Source organism: Wolffia australiana, chromosome 16 (genome assembly GCF_029677425.1).
Source record: "Wolffia australiana isolate 7733 chromosome 16, ASM2967742v1".
Lineage (NCBI taxonomy): Eukaryota > Viridiplantae > Streptophyta > Magnoliopsida > Alismatales > Araceae > Wolffia > Wolffia australiana.
The window spans coordinates 3618370-3635374 of NC_135850.1; the positions used below are offsets into that span (position 1 = coordinate 3618370).

At 43.0% G+C, this 17005-nt stretch overlaps 1 protein-coding gene across 1 annotated transcript; it reads right to left on the reverse strand.

Moving 5' to 3' along the window:
* Positions 1-15353: 15353 nt before the first annotated feature.
* On the reverse strand, positions 15354-16665 carry LOC144713831 (plasmodesmata-located protein 6-like). The gene is made up of 3 exons (XM_078588542.1): positions 15865-16665; positions 15620-15775; positions 15354-15549 (listed from the first exon to the last, which is right to left on the reverse strand). Exons 1-3 carry the CDS (start codon positions 16574-16576, stop codon positions 15539-15541), a joined length of 879 nt encoding a protein of 292 aa, XP_078444668.1. The 5' UTR covers positions 16577-16665; the 3' UTR covers positions 15354-15538.
* Between the last annotated feature and the right edge of the window lie 340 nt (positions 16666-17005).

A 17005-nucleotide genomic window follows, 5' to 3' on the forward strand; every position in this document is an offset into this window, starting at 1 on the left:
ATGGTGAAATTGAAATGTTTATCTACCATCGTCCAAGGGAGAAAGTCAAGGATGAAATAAGTTCCCCACAAGGTACATTTCATGTGTTGTATTTTAGAGACCATTTGGAATTGATCAAAGCTTTGATTGCAATAGAATAGTGTTTTCTAGCATTCAATCAAAGTACCATAACCCAAAAGTAATTGATGATGGTAAAGGTTCCTTGAGAGAAGTGACATAGTATGTTGTATCTTGTATGACATGAGGTGTATCTTGGTACTCGATGGACGGACAACTTAACCAAGCGATTGGGTTAAATCAATCCTTGATTAATAAATATATATGTGATATACTTACTTAATAACGTCAGTCCAATAAGGTTTATTGAGCCATTAATGTTATTAGCTAAACTGATACATGAGCCTCTAAAATACAATTTGCACATTGGTGGATACATTTTAAGTTTTGAGACTTTTATTAGATGTTCCAAAATAAAGGGACTTGTGTAAAATTTTCCCAAGAGCTTTTATGAAAATTTCCCCAGATAATAAACATGGAAGTCACCCTGATAAACAGAGGGGCCACCCTGATTAGATGCCCATGCAAGTCAGTTTGAAGTCCCCCCTTTTTCTTCTCTTCATGTTCACTCAGTGTTGCTTCAGGTGGAGACTAGATGAAGAGGAAATAAGATGTCTGGTAGCAATGTTGTTCACCAAAAGAGGAGGTCTAGTGCTCTAACGATTACATAGATACATTGAGAGGATGGACATTTGAACGGTTTCAAGATGCTCACTCGAGAAACCAAGAAATCATAAATATGGTCCATGCGAGTGTGATGGTTTTGGTTTTTCTAGATTGTTGGCTTTCAGATTCACCTTGTATTTGATATTCTGTTGTGAAATCAAGTCAGATTGTTTCAATTGAGGTTTCTAAATATGGCATTGAAGTAGTGGGTTACACATTGAATGCCTCTTTGAATAAGCGTTTTGTGTTAGTTCTTCATGTGATGTCTCAAGTTCCTTAACATGCACCTTCATATAACTTTAAAATAGTAACTCTATAAGTGGATACATCTAAAGGTCGGTCATGTGAACGACTTGAAGAAACTCTTCTAGAGAGTAAAGCGAGAGTGGAATTAGTTCCACACAACATGACATAATCATCTAGGTCTCATAAGAATTGATTTATACTCTAATATACATAAAATTTGATTTTAGACTATCAATCTAAGGACAATAATGGACCATCTCATTCAGAACGTATATTGGGCATCAAAAGATATACTTAAAGTTAGTCATTTTATGGAAAATAAAAGAAATAACTTCAGGAAATAGATGTGGTTGATAATGAAGTCTCCATTTCTAAAATATTTTGATTATAATCCATGTGTGATAATTATAATAAGGTCTATGAATATATGATCAAACTAAATTAAGTATGTTTATATCATAATATGGAGATTAAAAGTTTTTAAGCATGTTATAAAATGTCATGTTCAAAAGATAATTGAGAAGGATATCAAAATATCATGATAGAATAGCATGGCCATTATTGTGGGGCCATTAAATATTTTTAGTGGGTAGTTTTTAGTAGAAAGAGTTCACTGAATTTATCTAGATGAACCCCTAAATGATATTATAACAAATTATCAATCATGTTGATGCACATTGGGATTGTGCAAGTGATCCTTCAACTGGAGACAAAAAAGATTTCTTGCAGATGGACAATTGTACTTTGAATATAACAATGACTTCCTAATTGTATAATTCTAAATAGTATTAGCTTGGGTGTAGCATGACATTTATGAAAATGATGGGTTTGTCAAGATGGGATCATCCCCCTAAGAGGAAACAACTCAAGGAAGACGATTTGATGAAGCTCTTCAACAAGGTAATGGAATGACAGAGAAGAGTAATACGATGATTTTTTAGTGCATTAGTATTAACTCAGATGATCAATTAGGGTTTGATCTATCTTAAGAGCATCAAGCAGATGAGGGACAATTAATACACAATAACCAATGACAGAGAGGTTCCATGAGGGAGTTGATACACATTCCTTTGTATCGTGTAGAGTACAAAGTGTATATTGGCACCATATTGGGGACTCAACCTATAGAATGAGTTTAATTGGTCTATCATTAATTAATCCATATGATTAAATAGTTATTTAATTTAGAAGCCATAAAGGTTATTGGAACCCTATAGTCATTAACCAAACTGATACATGGGCTGAAAGGGTCACATAGAAATGTTAAAGTAGAGGGGTTTTTATCAAAAAAATATCACATTCTAAAAAGGGGATGCCCCTGTTCAGGGACCTTCTCCTTCTTTTCCTTTCCCCCTTTGGCTGTTCTCCATTCCTGATGCAATCATGATGATATAATGACGGCAATAGAGTGTGAGGACCCTCGTTAAGAAGAAGGAGATTCAATGTACTAGGGATTGTGTGGATATGTTTAGATGATGCACACTTTAGCTTCTCAACATGTTTCATTTGAGGTCCATGAAATCATGGATTGGATCCATGCCTGGTTATTTTGATCAAGAATTTTTAATTCCATTTCAAGTCTTTTGCTTCAGAAATCCCTTGTGTTTCATCCAAATCAAGGCCTAGAACCCAACCCATGTTGATAACGTGCTAAATGTGTATTGGTTTTTATTTTTATTAACCAATATTAATGAATAATTAACATAAATTTAATGCACGTTATCATATATTTGTGTCATTTTAAATTCATCCCATTGATATACTCAATTGCTCATTTTTGCATAATTAGTGATAAGATAATAAAAGTGGCAGGTTTGACGTTTTTTCAAGCTCAAAATTTTTTAAAATAATCATTATTTTAAGTTCTTGCTGTGTCTGGATCCAGAGTGAAGGAAATAATGAAGAAAAATTAATTCCCAAGTAGAGAAATCTGAATCTAGTGCCATATTTAGCACTATTTTTTATTTCCTTAGTCATACATTTTTAAAATGTAGGTTGATGATGTTGGGGGTCCATCCAGCTTCGAAGACCCGCTCGCATCAATTCATCATGCAAGGGCTCATGCTCTACCCAACCTTCAGAATATCCGGCCTAGTCAATGGGCCACAGAGATTGACATTATCTTTCCTAAAATTTTTCTCGTTTAGCAGGCCTTTTATGTCGGCCGCGTATGTGTTTGTTTTTTGATTTGTTCACACGTGTCTGAGCTGTTGTATGGACCTATACATTTGCGCGTGTGTGAGCTTATGTGTGGGCATGGTAGTTGGTATATCTCCTATTCAAGGGGCCCATATTTACCCCTATAAGAGGAGGGGCTGCCCATAGGAAGAAGGAGAAGAAAAGTTTGAAAAAAATGTGTTTTTAAGGATTTTCCTGTTTTTTTCAGTATTTTTTTGGTTTTTGTCAAAATTACAAAAACTGCCATCACGGCCTAAGATACCCAAGTTTGGATCATTCAAAACCGCCGCCGTCGCCGCCGCCGCTGGCCTTCCATCCATGATCGCCATTCGTGCTGCCCTCGTAGTCGACCGTTGTGCCAGACGCAATCGCAGTTGCCCGTCGCAGCCACCAGACGCAGCCCCCAGCCGCAGCCGCAATCACAACTGCCAGCCACGACTACGTGCCTCGTTGCCATCGCATTGTCGTGCCTCGTCGGTGCTGCACTGATGTGCATTGCTGTCGCCGTGCCTCACTGCTGCCACACCCTGCTGCCGTCGCACCGCCGCCACTGTTCTATTGCATTGCCCCGCCCTGCCAGCGCCGCACTGCCATGCTTTGCCGTCGCCACGCTACAGCACTGCCTTTGAGTCCTACCGCTATTGTTATGTCGTGCGGTCATGCCCTGCAGGCGCTGGACCACCGCGTCATGTCGGCTCCACGCTACCGTGCTGTCACCGCGCCGCCAGCGCACCGTGTTGCTACCATTCCGCCGCACCGTGCCCTATTGTTACTACACTACGTCCCGCTTTGTCATCGCCGCATCCTACTATTGTTGTGCTTTGCCGCTGCTGAGCCGTACCGCGCTAGCCACTGCGCCCCTTGTCGTGCCATCGCTGCAACCTCCGTCACGTCCATTGCCGCGTCTTATTGCGCCACCGCACCTAATCGTGTTGTCACCAGGATTACGTGCTACTTGCATTATACTGCCATCGAATCAGGCATTGCCCACGTCTACCGCTACTGGTACGCTCCTAAACTCCCACTCAGCATTATATTATTTCTTTCAATGCCTCTGAAACATTTTCTCCACCGTCGGGGTTAGGTTAGTGATAGATAGGAGTACGTTAGTGGGAATAGGTTTCTATTGGTACCATCTTGGCTAGTGTGTCAAACGGTGCACGCACAAGCGACAATAGTTGTACTCGCACCTTTCGCTCTCAACCCGTCGTCCGGGTCATCGAGAGCCTAGTGGCATTACCAAGTCACACATACCGTAGCTAGTGCTCATTGGTGTCCGTCAATACCGGATTTATACTTCTCAATGATTTCATCATCCCATCATCACTTGCATTACATTCACTTTAGTCGTCTCTACTACATGACATGTCTGCCCTCGCTTGCCCTGTGGTGCAACATGAGCCGTTCGATCCTGGCGTCCTTCGTGTTACATCAGATGACAAAAAAGAGCTCTGAAAATTGAACTGAGATAAAATTCCACCAAATTCTGAGCTATGGGGAAAAAGTTATAGGGATTCAAAGTTAGGAGATAAATCCAGATATCTGAATTTTCCTTGAAGAAAATTAAAAATTACAATTTTTTCCACGTGGTGCCCACTCATCATGCTAATGCAGCACATGATCTATAACACAGGATACCTGCACATGGATAGGGTGGCTGACGGAGGACCATCTAGGCGATCGTGTCCAGACTCACCACCGGCCACTTCCTGGAGCCTCAGCCGACGTGAAGAACCCACACTTCCACTATCAGGTTTGAGAAGCGGCATTGTTGTCTTGCTTCGTGTCGTGTGTCTTTATGTTCGTTTCTTTTTTTTGTCGTGTTTTGATTGTCGGGGGCCCCTCCTGCGTGAGTATCGGCCTCCCCCTCGTATGTACTTGTCATTTAATCGTTCTAATTATGCCTTTTAGGGGGGAGAAGAGTCCATATAAACTCCTCTTTTCCCCCTAAAAGACTCTTTTAAGGGGAGCCCAATAAGCTCCCTATTAAAAAGGGGCCCATTAGCCTCCCCCCAACTGCCACTATTTGATTATAAGTAGTGGGAGAAGGGTGGACATGGAGAAGCATACCTGTTGTTGAAGAAAACCAGATCTGATTTCGTTGTGGCATTTATCGTTTGAAAAATAAGAATTTCACAATTGTTGTTCTCTGTTTTCTTTTCTGGAAGAAAAAAGGCACAAACGTGTAGTACTGAGAGGAATTTTGTGGAGGTTGTTACTTGCCTACATTAGGGTTTGCCCTACCGATATCCGTCCATCATCCGGTATCGGACAACCGATATCCGATATCCGGGAAAAAATGGGACGGTGTTGGATATGGGATATCAGATATCGGTCGAGATCCGTCTAGAAGGGGTTAGACGGATTTCGATATCGGTTAACGGGGGGTGAGGACGAATAGAGTATCGGATATCAGATATCGGTTTTCCGATATCCGGATTTTGGAGACGGATACCGAATGCCGGATATCGGTTTTTGATATCCGGATATCAGAACCGGTATCGACCGATAAAATAAACTGTATTTCACATTCTACATATTAGTTTTAAACACATTGTATGTTTTTTGATTTATGATCAATGCCCATTACTATATAGTGTGCAATTTGTTTTTTTCTTCCATATGACATAACAGGATTCAAAGTTAATGTAAACTCTGAATCCCGTTATCCCACATGGAAGATATTAGAAAATTTTCTCTGTATAATTAAATGAGGCCGATATATTATTTAATATTAAAATAATGTTTATATCTATTATCGCTATATTTTAAGAGTGTTATATATAAATAAATTATTTAATTAATGAGTACACCGTCCAATAAATAGAAACAAAAATTTCAATATCTTTCCATATGGGATAAAGGGATTCTGAGTTTAACACAAAACCCGAATCCTTCTATCTCATACGGCAAAAATTAAAAATCCGCAACTGTATATAATAGTTGAAATGTATGACCAAATAGAAAGCTCTTCCGGTTCACCCGTGCCCACGTTGTCTATCTAAAATGCGGATTATCTTATAAATAAAATTATTTTTATTATAATTCGATGCAGATATCAGTTTTCGATATCCGCATCCGATATCTGATATCATCATCTGCCCCCTTGAGACGGAGATAGATGCCGACATTGAGACGGATATCGGTATCGGATATCGGCACTGTAGCAGCCGATATCCGGATTCCCGATATCAAAAAAAATGGATACCGGAAAATGCCTTTCCGGTATCCAATACAGCATCTGTCCCAATACCGGCATCCGGTACCGGTATCGGGACAGGCAAACACTACCTTACATCCTGGTCTTCTTCCATCGCTGATCTAGCTAACATTGTTTAATCTGCAGTTGAAGAAGTAATCCCTCGCCAGAGTATCGCACGGTCAATTGAAGCTGAAACTTGGTGTTTGTTTTCTATCATCGCTTCCAAAGGAATTCATTGCTCCAAATTCACACAAAAAAACATCAAAAATATCTTGAGGGTTTTTGCGACAATTGATCTGATCGCCTCACGAAACCAACAGATCATCATCGATGGTGATCTTTCGTCACCTCCAGCGCTCTTCCGGGACCTCTTCATTGTCATCAGCGATCTGTCGATGAATGATTCACAAGCGTCACTCTGCACATTGATCAACGGGCCATCAAAGAATACGACGTCCATCCTCGAACCCGCTTTATTGAAGAAGGCAACGAGACGGTCGAGATCTTTGAGATTGCTAAGAGCTCGTTTTGGTGTGGCATCTTCTACAAATCGTGGTTCGACGGATATACTCTTAAGGGTTTTCTGGTGATTGATCGACTTGTTTAGACATCATAAGACTTATCATTCCATTCCCCTGATATCTACGTGGAAGGATTCCTCATCGTTGGCAGCATTGTTCGATGCATAATGGTGGATGAATGATTGTGAAGCTTGCACTCACTATATTGTCCTTCATCCATCTCAACAATCCATACGAATCCATCCGCCTCATTTGGCATCCTCTTCAGCCATTTACAATCCAGCCGAGACAACGGAGCTTCATTATTGATTTGGGAATTGCCTATCTGCTACATCAAGGACAACCCGCCGAGACACATTCCATAGGTCGCGCTCCCCTTTTATTTCATTACAGTGTTGATTCTTTCTCTCAGTGCCGATCTCTCATTGCTCGTCGCCCCGAGAGAATTTACACGTGCTTGTAAGACTTTCCACAGCCCTTGTGTTAGGAAATCTCTGTCAGCGTCGAACTGGTGTCACTCTCGGAGACCATGGAGACGCTTTCAGACGGTGAATGTCCCCCACTCCGTCAGCCCGAGCCGAACACTCGGATCACTTGAAATTTGACCGTGTCACGACCATTCTTGTGTCGTCATCTGGGTTACGACTCACATCAATAGGAAACAAACATACTTTCTCATTAATTTTTCAAATATACGCATCATATCATTATGTCACATCGGATTACACGTCATTTCCCTGTGGTGTAACGTGCGCCGCTCGATCTCAGCCTTCATGTTACATCAGTGGCACCTAATGGCACTGATGTGGTGCATGCCTTGTGCCACTCTTTAGTGTAAAAGAGAGTAATGTGGTGATGTAGACACTTCAACATATTGAATTCATAGTGCATATTATATAGTGATTTACCATGTGGGATCAAACATCTTTGTTTTTTTCACATGAAACGTGGAAACTTTTGATTGGGCACCAACCTTTTTAAAATGGACGATTTAAGTAAAATACACTCAAGCACAATATGGCGCGATTTGGGCACTCCGACCTATATCGGATGGCATAAAAGCTGGAATGGATGGGATGTATGCACAGGGATGCACACATGCACATAGACACACACACTATCTATTTTATCTCTCCTCCCTTGTCAGTGATGTGGGACGATCTGGGTGTTTCTGCCCAGATCGAATGATGGAAAGGGCACGTCGGACGTCGTGTGTGAGCGGTGATGTTCACACTCACACATTCCCTCTTTCTCTCATCCTATCTCTCGCCTAACCTTTAAGGGGTGAAATGCACATACCTTGGTCGTCGCGTCCCCCTAATGGAACAATTGGATGGCCATAAACAACAACAATCCCCCCTAAAACATTTTCTTCATTTTTTGAAGAACACCACCTCTGCTTTTGCTCCAAATTGTTGCAAATTGAAACCCTATCATGGCAGATGATCCCTGGTACATCTCCACTCCTTTTGCAATGCCAAAAATTGAGCATTAGGGTGGAATAATCATTAGGAATGTAAGATTTTGACGTATACATGCATTACTTGAACTGAGAGCTATGATGGTGGAATTCTTGATGAAACTCATGGATCTGGGGCCAATTGGATCGATTCCTCATCGTATTCAGATTTGTGTCGCATTAGTTAATCGGTTCTATGCTAATTTAGCTTTTGTTTTATCTTTTTTTAGGTAGATGATTAGGGACTAATCCTTCTTTCTCTCTCCTCTCTTAATACTTTCTCTCTCTAACATATCTCTTCGACATCTCCTTCAATTTTATGTTTGATTTGCATAATAATGGATTTCTAGAAAAACTCATTGAGTCCTCTTTCTAAATATACCCTCAAATCATACTTCTGATCTCATTTGATTGTCCTAATTTCTGAATTGCATCTAAGGGTCTGACATTGTTGCGATTACCGCCAGTTCTGCATGAATTTGACCTTGAATTGCCACTGTGCTTTTTTTCAATTTTAATTTACATGAGTTTGAGTGTTAGTTTTTTGGCGCCCAAATTCATGTTTTAACAACCATGAATTGGGACTCGTCACATGTCTCACTTAAGGAACCAAGAAATCACAGATCAGATCTGCATGAAGGTGATCCTATCATCAAGTTTTATGTGTCATTTTGCTTCCCTTTTGTATCTCCCATTGCATATATCATTTAAGTTTTAGCTAAATCACAGGCTTAGAACCCGAAAATACCCAAACAATCTTACCTCCCACTCTTTTTGTGAGTTGCATTAGTAGAGGATCTTGAATGGTCTATGATGGTACTGTCATACCTTGAGTCATAAAATATTGTAATATTAGCTAGTGATAAGAAAGGGTTGTTTCCACAAGGAATATATCATAGAGATGTGAAGCTTTTTAAAATGGTAACTAGGGCAGGAGAAGTGAAATTGTATGGATAAGAAATATATTTAGATGAGAAGGATGATAACCATTGATATGAATATAATTAAAGTTTATACATGTCTACAATAATGGAGCATGGGCATGAATGACTATGATGGGGAAATTGTACGTGGATGTGTGTGGATGGATGGATTTTGAGAAGCGGAGAACAATGCAAGTTCAAGAAGTCTCAACACAGATCATTATATTCTGCCAGGATGGAAGCAATATGTGAAAGGGGGAGATCCCCAGCACTTCTCTTTCACCTTCTAAATTTGATCGATGTGTGTCACCAATACAACTTGATGAATATCAAAATTTACTGTATTTTTATCTAGATTGAGAGATATATTTAAAGATCGCGAGATATGGAAGGATAGAAGAAAGAGAGATGAAAAGAAACTAAAACATTCAGCCTGAAACTCCTCAATAGTCATAGATTTTCATTTCAATTTAGATCATTATTGAATATTTGATTTTCTTTTTTCTTATTGGTCCATGTAATGGATTTCTAGTATGTCACAAAAGTTTCAGAAAAATGAAACATTCATAAACCCCTTAATTAATTCCAAAAAAATTATTTAATTCATAAATTATTAATTTTTGTAACATAATATCAAAACTTTATTAAATTATGTAACGTATTAAAATTTTATTTTAAAACTTAATGTTAGAACTTTCTTTAAAAAAAGTTCTGACTTAAAAAATATTTTCTGTACCAATACGATGTCAGAAAATTCCATAAAAACTCCAAAAATCAATAATTTCAGAATATCAATATAAAATAAATTTATAAATTTTCAGTCGGGTAATATGGATATATAAATATTTCAATGCAAATAAGTGTGGAGAATTCATGATGTTTATTTAACAGTTAGCATGTTATCAAAGGGATCGTTTGAACTTGGAATCCATTCCATGCAAGGTGATTAAATCATCCAATAGTTTTTTAATCTTTGTTTTGATTTGTTTCAACTTAGATTGAGCGAATCATTTCAGATCATCATTGATGGCAGTAATTACTCAATATCTTATGTATGTATAGATAAAAAATTGTAACATATATTGTTGAGTGAAAATCTGATAGTCTTCATGAATTCATTGTTATATTTAATGACGACAAGAAAGTTGATTTTTAATAAAATTTGGCATTTTGAAGGAAACAGATAAGTGAATCTTAATTGGGGTATAAATTTTATATTACAAGATTAAATAAATGTTTACCTCCATAATTCAATAGGGTTTTATGATATATAAAATAATGTGTTATACTGTGTAATATGGAACTTATGAAAAAACATGTTTTAAAACTAATAAACGCCAAAAACAAATGAAAATAAAATTTTAAAAATACATATATATTTTGCATGAGAGAAATTGAAGCTATTCAAGAATGCAGATTAGCAGAATGAGATAAAAGAATACGTCATAAATTAGATGGAAATTGATTGACGTAATGAAAAAATCAGAATGAAAACCTCACGTTGTGCATAAGCCTTTATAATAGGCAGATTAAAAACTCAGGCCAGATGCCCACTCATGGAGTCATGTAGTTGTTCAGCAACTGACTCGTTCTCCTTATGGATGAATACCAGAGAAAAATAAAATCCGCCAAGCAAAAAAAAGATCACAAGAAAGGGTCGAATGTCGACCAAATTTTTGACTAAGTTGCAACTCCAGTTTCCTTCTAGATCAACAAGTGTATAATAACAAAAGGAGGAACTTCAGCCAGAGTCCAAAAGTTGTCTCGTTTAAGTAATTTAAAACACGTTCTTTCATAACTTCCCTCCCCCTCATCATTTATCGTCTCTACAAGATTTGTTAATTTAAAACAAATATTGCAAGGTAAATCAGAAGAATGTGAGCACTCATTTTCTTTATTTTCCCATCCAGAAAATCCACCAACAAGCTATCACCTCGGATCTGCTGGAAGTTTCTCATGAGCATCTTATCATGACTGCAGCACTAAATCAACCCATAGATGGACGCAAGATGTTGGTGGTAACTTGTTATCGTTTTTAAGTGCTGAAGCTTTAGATGGGCACTATCCACATACAAGATTGCCAGATACGGACCGGCAAACAATAATAAGTGGCCAGCTTCAGGCACGAAACGGGCCGAAGCGGTATATCCTTGTCCAAGATGGATGGTAGATCTCGTGCGAGAGAGATGTTGCGATTGAATTGGCAAGACGTAGACAGCCGGATTGTCGCCTTCCCAACGCACCTAACTCCATTGAATATCCAACGCATAAGAACAATGGCACAACCGACGGGGAGGCCGCCCTGTCAGTCCCGTCCCTCGTGCTGCTTGTGTTGCCCCACATCCCGCCATCCGAGAGAGAGAGGAGAGATAGATGGATGGATAGGCAGATGGATGGAGAGATAGATGGATGGATAGATAGATGCATGCATAGATAGATAGATAGACAGATAGATAATATGGATGGATAGATAGATAGATGGATGGATAGATAGATGCATGCCTAGCTAGAAGGATAGATAGATAGATGGACAGATAAATAATATGGATAGATAGATAGATAGATAGATAGATAGATAGATAGATAGATAGATAGATAGATAGAGTGATGTATGGATAGATAGATAGATGGATTGAGGGATAGATAGATAGATGGATAGATAGATAGATAGAGTGATGTGTGGATAGATAGATAGATGGATTGAGGGATAGATAGATAGATGGATAGATAGATTGAGGGATAGATGGATAGATAGATGGATAGATAGATCGATAGATAGATGGATAGATAGATGGATAGATAGATGGATAGATAGATAGATAGATAGATAGATAGATAGATATAGATAGACGGATAAATAGATGGAAAGATAGATAGATTGGTAGATATTTATGATTGAGAGAGAGAAGAGAGACTTTTAAGAAGGTAAGAATGACAATCGGAATGAGATCACCAACCTCCATCAGTATTGCGACAGATAGAATAAAAGGCATTAATTAGCAGCGGAAGGGCTCCTCGGCGCCGCCATACACAGTCGATCCATATAATTCGGATGCACCCCCCAGCGGTGATTAGTCGTTCGTTGCTTGTATGACTCCTTATTTAATGAACTGTAAGAAAGGCACGGCTCAAGATTTATGAAGATCGAGTCCTACAAAGCTTGTAGATTAATGAACACCCCACCGAACTCAGCTTTGAAAGCCCATCGCTCTCTCTCTCTCTGTCTGTCTCTTTCTCTCTCGTCTCTCTACCTCTAGGCATCGGGGATCGGATCGGATCGCGTTCGAATCTTGATCAACAGATTCGAAAGAACAGACCCTTTGTTCGTGTTCGATCGAAAGTTTCCAACGAACATATTGGGTTGTTCGTGTTCGATTGCCATTTGTTCGACTTTGTTCGAACAATTTCGAACAAATGGCCAGCGGCGCCAGCGACCGCCAACGACTTTCTCGCTGGCGTCCGCTGGCGTCCGCTAGCGCCGCTGGGGGTCATTGGCCGACGGCCGCTGTGCCGATGGCGGTCATTGGCCGGCCGCCGCTGGCGGTCGCTGGCGACCGCTGGCCGAGGCTGGCGTCCGCTGGCCGGAGCTGGCAGCCGCTGGCCGGCGCTGGCCGGCCGCTGGCCTGCGTTGGCGGCAGCTGGCCGGCCTCTGGGTGCCGCTGGCCGGCGCTGGTCTCTGGCTGGCGCTGGGCGGCCGCTGGCGCCGCAACGTGTTCGAATCGGATCTTATTCGAACATTCGATCCGAACAGCCATCTTGTTCGAACAATCCGATCGGAACAGACGCGCAGATCGCGTTCGGATCGGATCTGAAGTGGCCAGATCGCGTTCGAATGCCCGAACGATCTGTCCGAATCCCCGATCCATATCTACCTCTCTCGCTCTCTTTCTCTCTCTTCTCTCTCCCTCTCTCTAGCTATCTTTCTCTCTCCTCTCTCCCTCTCTCTCTCGCTCTCTCGCTCTCTTTCTCTGTTCTCTCTCCCTCTCTCTAGCTATCTTTCTCTCTCCTCTCTCCTCTCTCCCTCTCTCTCGCTCTCTTTCTCTCTCCTTTCTCCTCTCTCCCTCTCTCTCTCTCTCTCGCTCTCTTTCTCTGTTCTCTCTCCCTCTCTCTAGCTATCTTTCTCTCTCCTCTCTCCTCTCTCCCTCTCTCTCGCTCTCTTTCTCTCTCCTTTCTCCTCTCCCTCTCTCTCGCTCTCTCGCTCTCTTTCTCTGTTCTCTCTCCCTCTCTCTCGCTATCTTTCTCTCTCCTCTCTCCTCTATCCCCCCTCCTCTCTCCCTCTGTCTCCTCTCCTCTCTCCCTCTCTCTCGCTCTCTCGCTCTCTTTCTCTCTCCTTTCTCCTCTCTCCCTCTCTCTCGCTCTCTTTCTCTCTCCTCTCTCCTCTCTCCCTCTATCTCTCGCTCTCTCGCTCTCTTTCTCTGTTCTCTCTCCCTCTCTCTCGCTATCTTTCTCTCTCCTCTCTCCTTTATCCCTCTCTCTCGCTCTCTCGCTCTCTCGCTCTCTTTCTCTCTCCTTTCTCCTCTCTCCCTCTCTCTCGCTCTCTTTCTCTGTTCTCTCTCCCTCTCTCTCGCTATCTTTCTCTCTCCTCTCTCCCTCTCTCTCGCTCTCTTTCTCTGTTCTCTCTCCCTCTCTCTCGCTATTGTTCTCTCTCCTCTCTCCTCTCTCCCTCTCTCTCTCTCTCTTTCTCTCTCCTTTCTCCTCTCTCCCTCTCTCTCGCTCTCTTTCTCTCTCCTCTCTCTTTTCTCCCTCCCTCTCTCTCTCCTCTCGCTTCTCCCTCTCCCCTCTCTCCCTCTCTCTCTCTCTCTCTCCTCTCCCTCTTCTCTCTTCTCTCTCTTCCTCCCTCCTTCTCCCTCTCTCTCCAACTCCTCTCTTCTCCCTCTCCTCTCTTCTCCCTCTTCCACCCTCTTTCTCCCTCTCTCTCCCTATCCTCTCTTCTCCCTCTTCCTCCCTCTCTCTCCCTATCCTCTCTTCTCCCTCTTCCTCCCTCTTTCTCCTTCTCTCTCCCTCTCCTCTCTTCTCCCTCTTCCTCCCTCTCTCTCCCTCTCCTCTCTTCTCTCTCTTCCTCCCTCTTCCTCCCTCTCTCTCCCTCTCCTCTCTTCTCTCTCTTTCTCCCCCTCTCTCCTTCTCTCTCTCTCTCTCTCTTTTCTCCCTCCCTGTCTCTCTCCCCTCGCTTCTCCCTCTCCTCTCTTCTCTCCTTCTCCCTCTCCTCTCTCTTCCTCCCTCTCTCTCCCTCTCTCTCTCTCTCTCTTTTCTCCCTCCCTCTCTCTCTCTCCTCTCGCTTCTCCCTCTCTTCTCTTCTCTCGCTTCTCCCTCTCTTCTTTCTCCCTCCCTCTATCTCTCCTCTCCCTCTCCTCTCTCTCCCTCCTCTCTTTTCTCTCTTTCTCCCTCTTTCTCCCTCTCTCTCCCTCTCTCTTTTCTTCCTCCCTCTCTCTCCTCACCCTCTCCTCTCTTCTCTCACCCTCCTCTCTCTCCTCCTCTCTCTCTCCTCTCTTCTCTCACCCTCCTCTCTCTCCCTCCCTCTCTCTCTTTTCTTCCTCCCTCTCTCTCCTCACCCTCTCTCTTCTCTCGCTTCTCCCTCTCTTCTCTCACCCTCCTCTCTCTCCCTCCCTCTCTCTCTCCTCTCTTCTCTCCCCCTCCTCTCTCCCCCCCCCTCTCTCTCTCCTCTCTTCTCTCCCCCTCCCCTCTCTCCCTCCCTCTCTCTCTCCTCTCTTCTCTCACCCTCCTCTCTCTCCCTCCCTCTCTCTCTCCCTACTCTCTCTCTTCTCTCTCACTCTTCCTCCCTCTCTCTCCCATCCTCTCTCTCCTCTCTTCTCTCTCTCTCCCTACTCTCTCTCTTCTCTCCTCTCTTCTCTCTTACTCTCCCTCCCTCTCTCTCTCCCATCCTCTCTCTCCTCTCTTCTCTCTCTCTCCCTACTCTCTCTCTTCTCTCCTCTCTTCTCTCTTACTCTCCCTCCCTCTCTCTCTCCCATCCTCTCTCTCCTCTCTTCTCTCTCTCTCCAGTTACACGGATTCTTCACAGTCTATCTCGCTGCAATAGTTAAACGATCAACGTCAAGGTCTACAAGAAGGCACGTGGATCCACATCAACATCGCTACATGCCACAGACGCAAACTGACGACGGCCAGTATTTTATAACAGAATAAACCGCAGCGTACATCTTTCTTCCATCACTTTTCTCAGGCGTAAATATTTGCACCCGCGAAAAAAAAAGGAGATATAGAGAGAGAACTGCGTTTTTCAACTGAAACAACAATTGAGAGAGGAAAGTAAGTCCCCACAAGTCCTCGATCAATGTTTTCCTGCACGAGAGAGAAAGAGAATGATTAGAAAGAGAAAGCCAGATAGATTAAAACCAGCCGATAGGTTTACCATGATGGATGCAGGGTGCTTCCTCTCTGTCTTCCACTGAAGGCCTCTTCAGCGAGGCAACGAAGACATAGAGCAGGACGACCACGGCCATCACTCCGGCGATGATGGCTACTATTCTGCTTGTTCGATCGATGTGGGAAGATTCCGGGTGATATCCTGCCCTCAACAGAAAACCCATCATCTATCCACTCTCGTTTCAAGATAGAGATAGAGATTGAGATTGGATAGGATGTTAAAACGCTTACCGGGGATAGACTGCGGAGGGATTCTGTTGGACCAGTACCTCACGTAGCACTTAACGAGGTAGAGAGAGGCGGAGCCGGCGAGGCCGCAGTTGGCGCGAACCGCGTCGGCGGCGGTGGCGAGGCAGTCGGTGCACTGGCTTGGACCCAGGTCCCCCAAACACTGAGCCAGGCCCTGAATGGCCCCCGCCGAGGCGACCCGGTACGAGCCGGCGGCGCCGGCGAGGGCAAGCGCGTCGAGCACCGACTCTCTTGTCCCCGCGACGTCGCCGTTGGAGGGGGCGCTGCATTTCTGGAAGGCGATGGACTTGTCAAGCTGGCCGGCGAATACGTCCTTGGCGAAGCGAACGTAGCAACCTTGAAGCTGGAGAGCACCGCCGAGAGCGCCGAGGCAGAGGGCGGAGAGGTGGGCTGTGGCGGACCTGACGCAGGCCTGGCAGTCGGCGGCGGAGAGATCGCCGCGGCACTGGTGAAGGCCGTAGACGGCGGCGGCGGCCGGCGACGCGTCGCCGGAGGAGAGATTGGCGTATGGGGAGACGCCGGAAGCGTCGCTGAGAGACGAGAGCAGCGCTTCGACGTTGTACTGGTACGGCGAGCCCGGCTGGTACTTAGCCTGTGTGCAGCCCGCGTAGACGAAGGCTGTGATGTCCTCCGCCCGCGATTCTTGAAGATTAATCAGCATGAAGAAGAAGAAGAAGAAGAAGAATTCTCTCATCTTGGATAACCCTTCTGGTCTCTCTCTGTCTCTGTCTCTATCTCTATCGCAATCTCGCTTTCTCTCGCCTTCAAGCTCTCCCTTAAAATCTCGTTCTGTGGCTGAAGCTGACTTAATGCTGAGGAATTGGTCAATCTTGACGTTATCGAGACCAACGTTGCAAGTCGCAAATCACCGCATATCTTTTCGGTAAACGACGCGTTCGTAATTTTAATACTACTCCAAAGAGAGGAGAGAAGTAGCTTGGCAATCCAGAGAGAGGAGAGAAATTTTCTCGTTTTCGCCAGACGAGTCATTTTGTTTTTTGTTATATTTTTAATCGTACAAATCGATCAATCCAACGAAGACTTCAAGATTTATATCCCTCTAGAAATAACAGGAGTGGAGAAGATATGTACAGACTGTATTACAGCGAGAGTCAGAGAGAGA

Bases quoted from the DNA above. Each gene is read 5' to 3' on its own strand.
- LOC144713831 (XM_078588542.1), bottom strand. From the start codon at position 16,576: ATGAGAGAATTCTTCTTCTTCTTCTTCTTCTTCATGCTGATTAATCTT. The intron at 15,776-15,864 runs GTAAGCGTTTTA...TGTTGAGGGCAG, and splicing joins CCCTCCGCAGTCTATCCCCG to GATATCACCCGGAATCTTCC.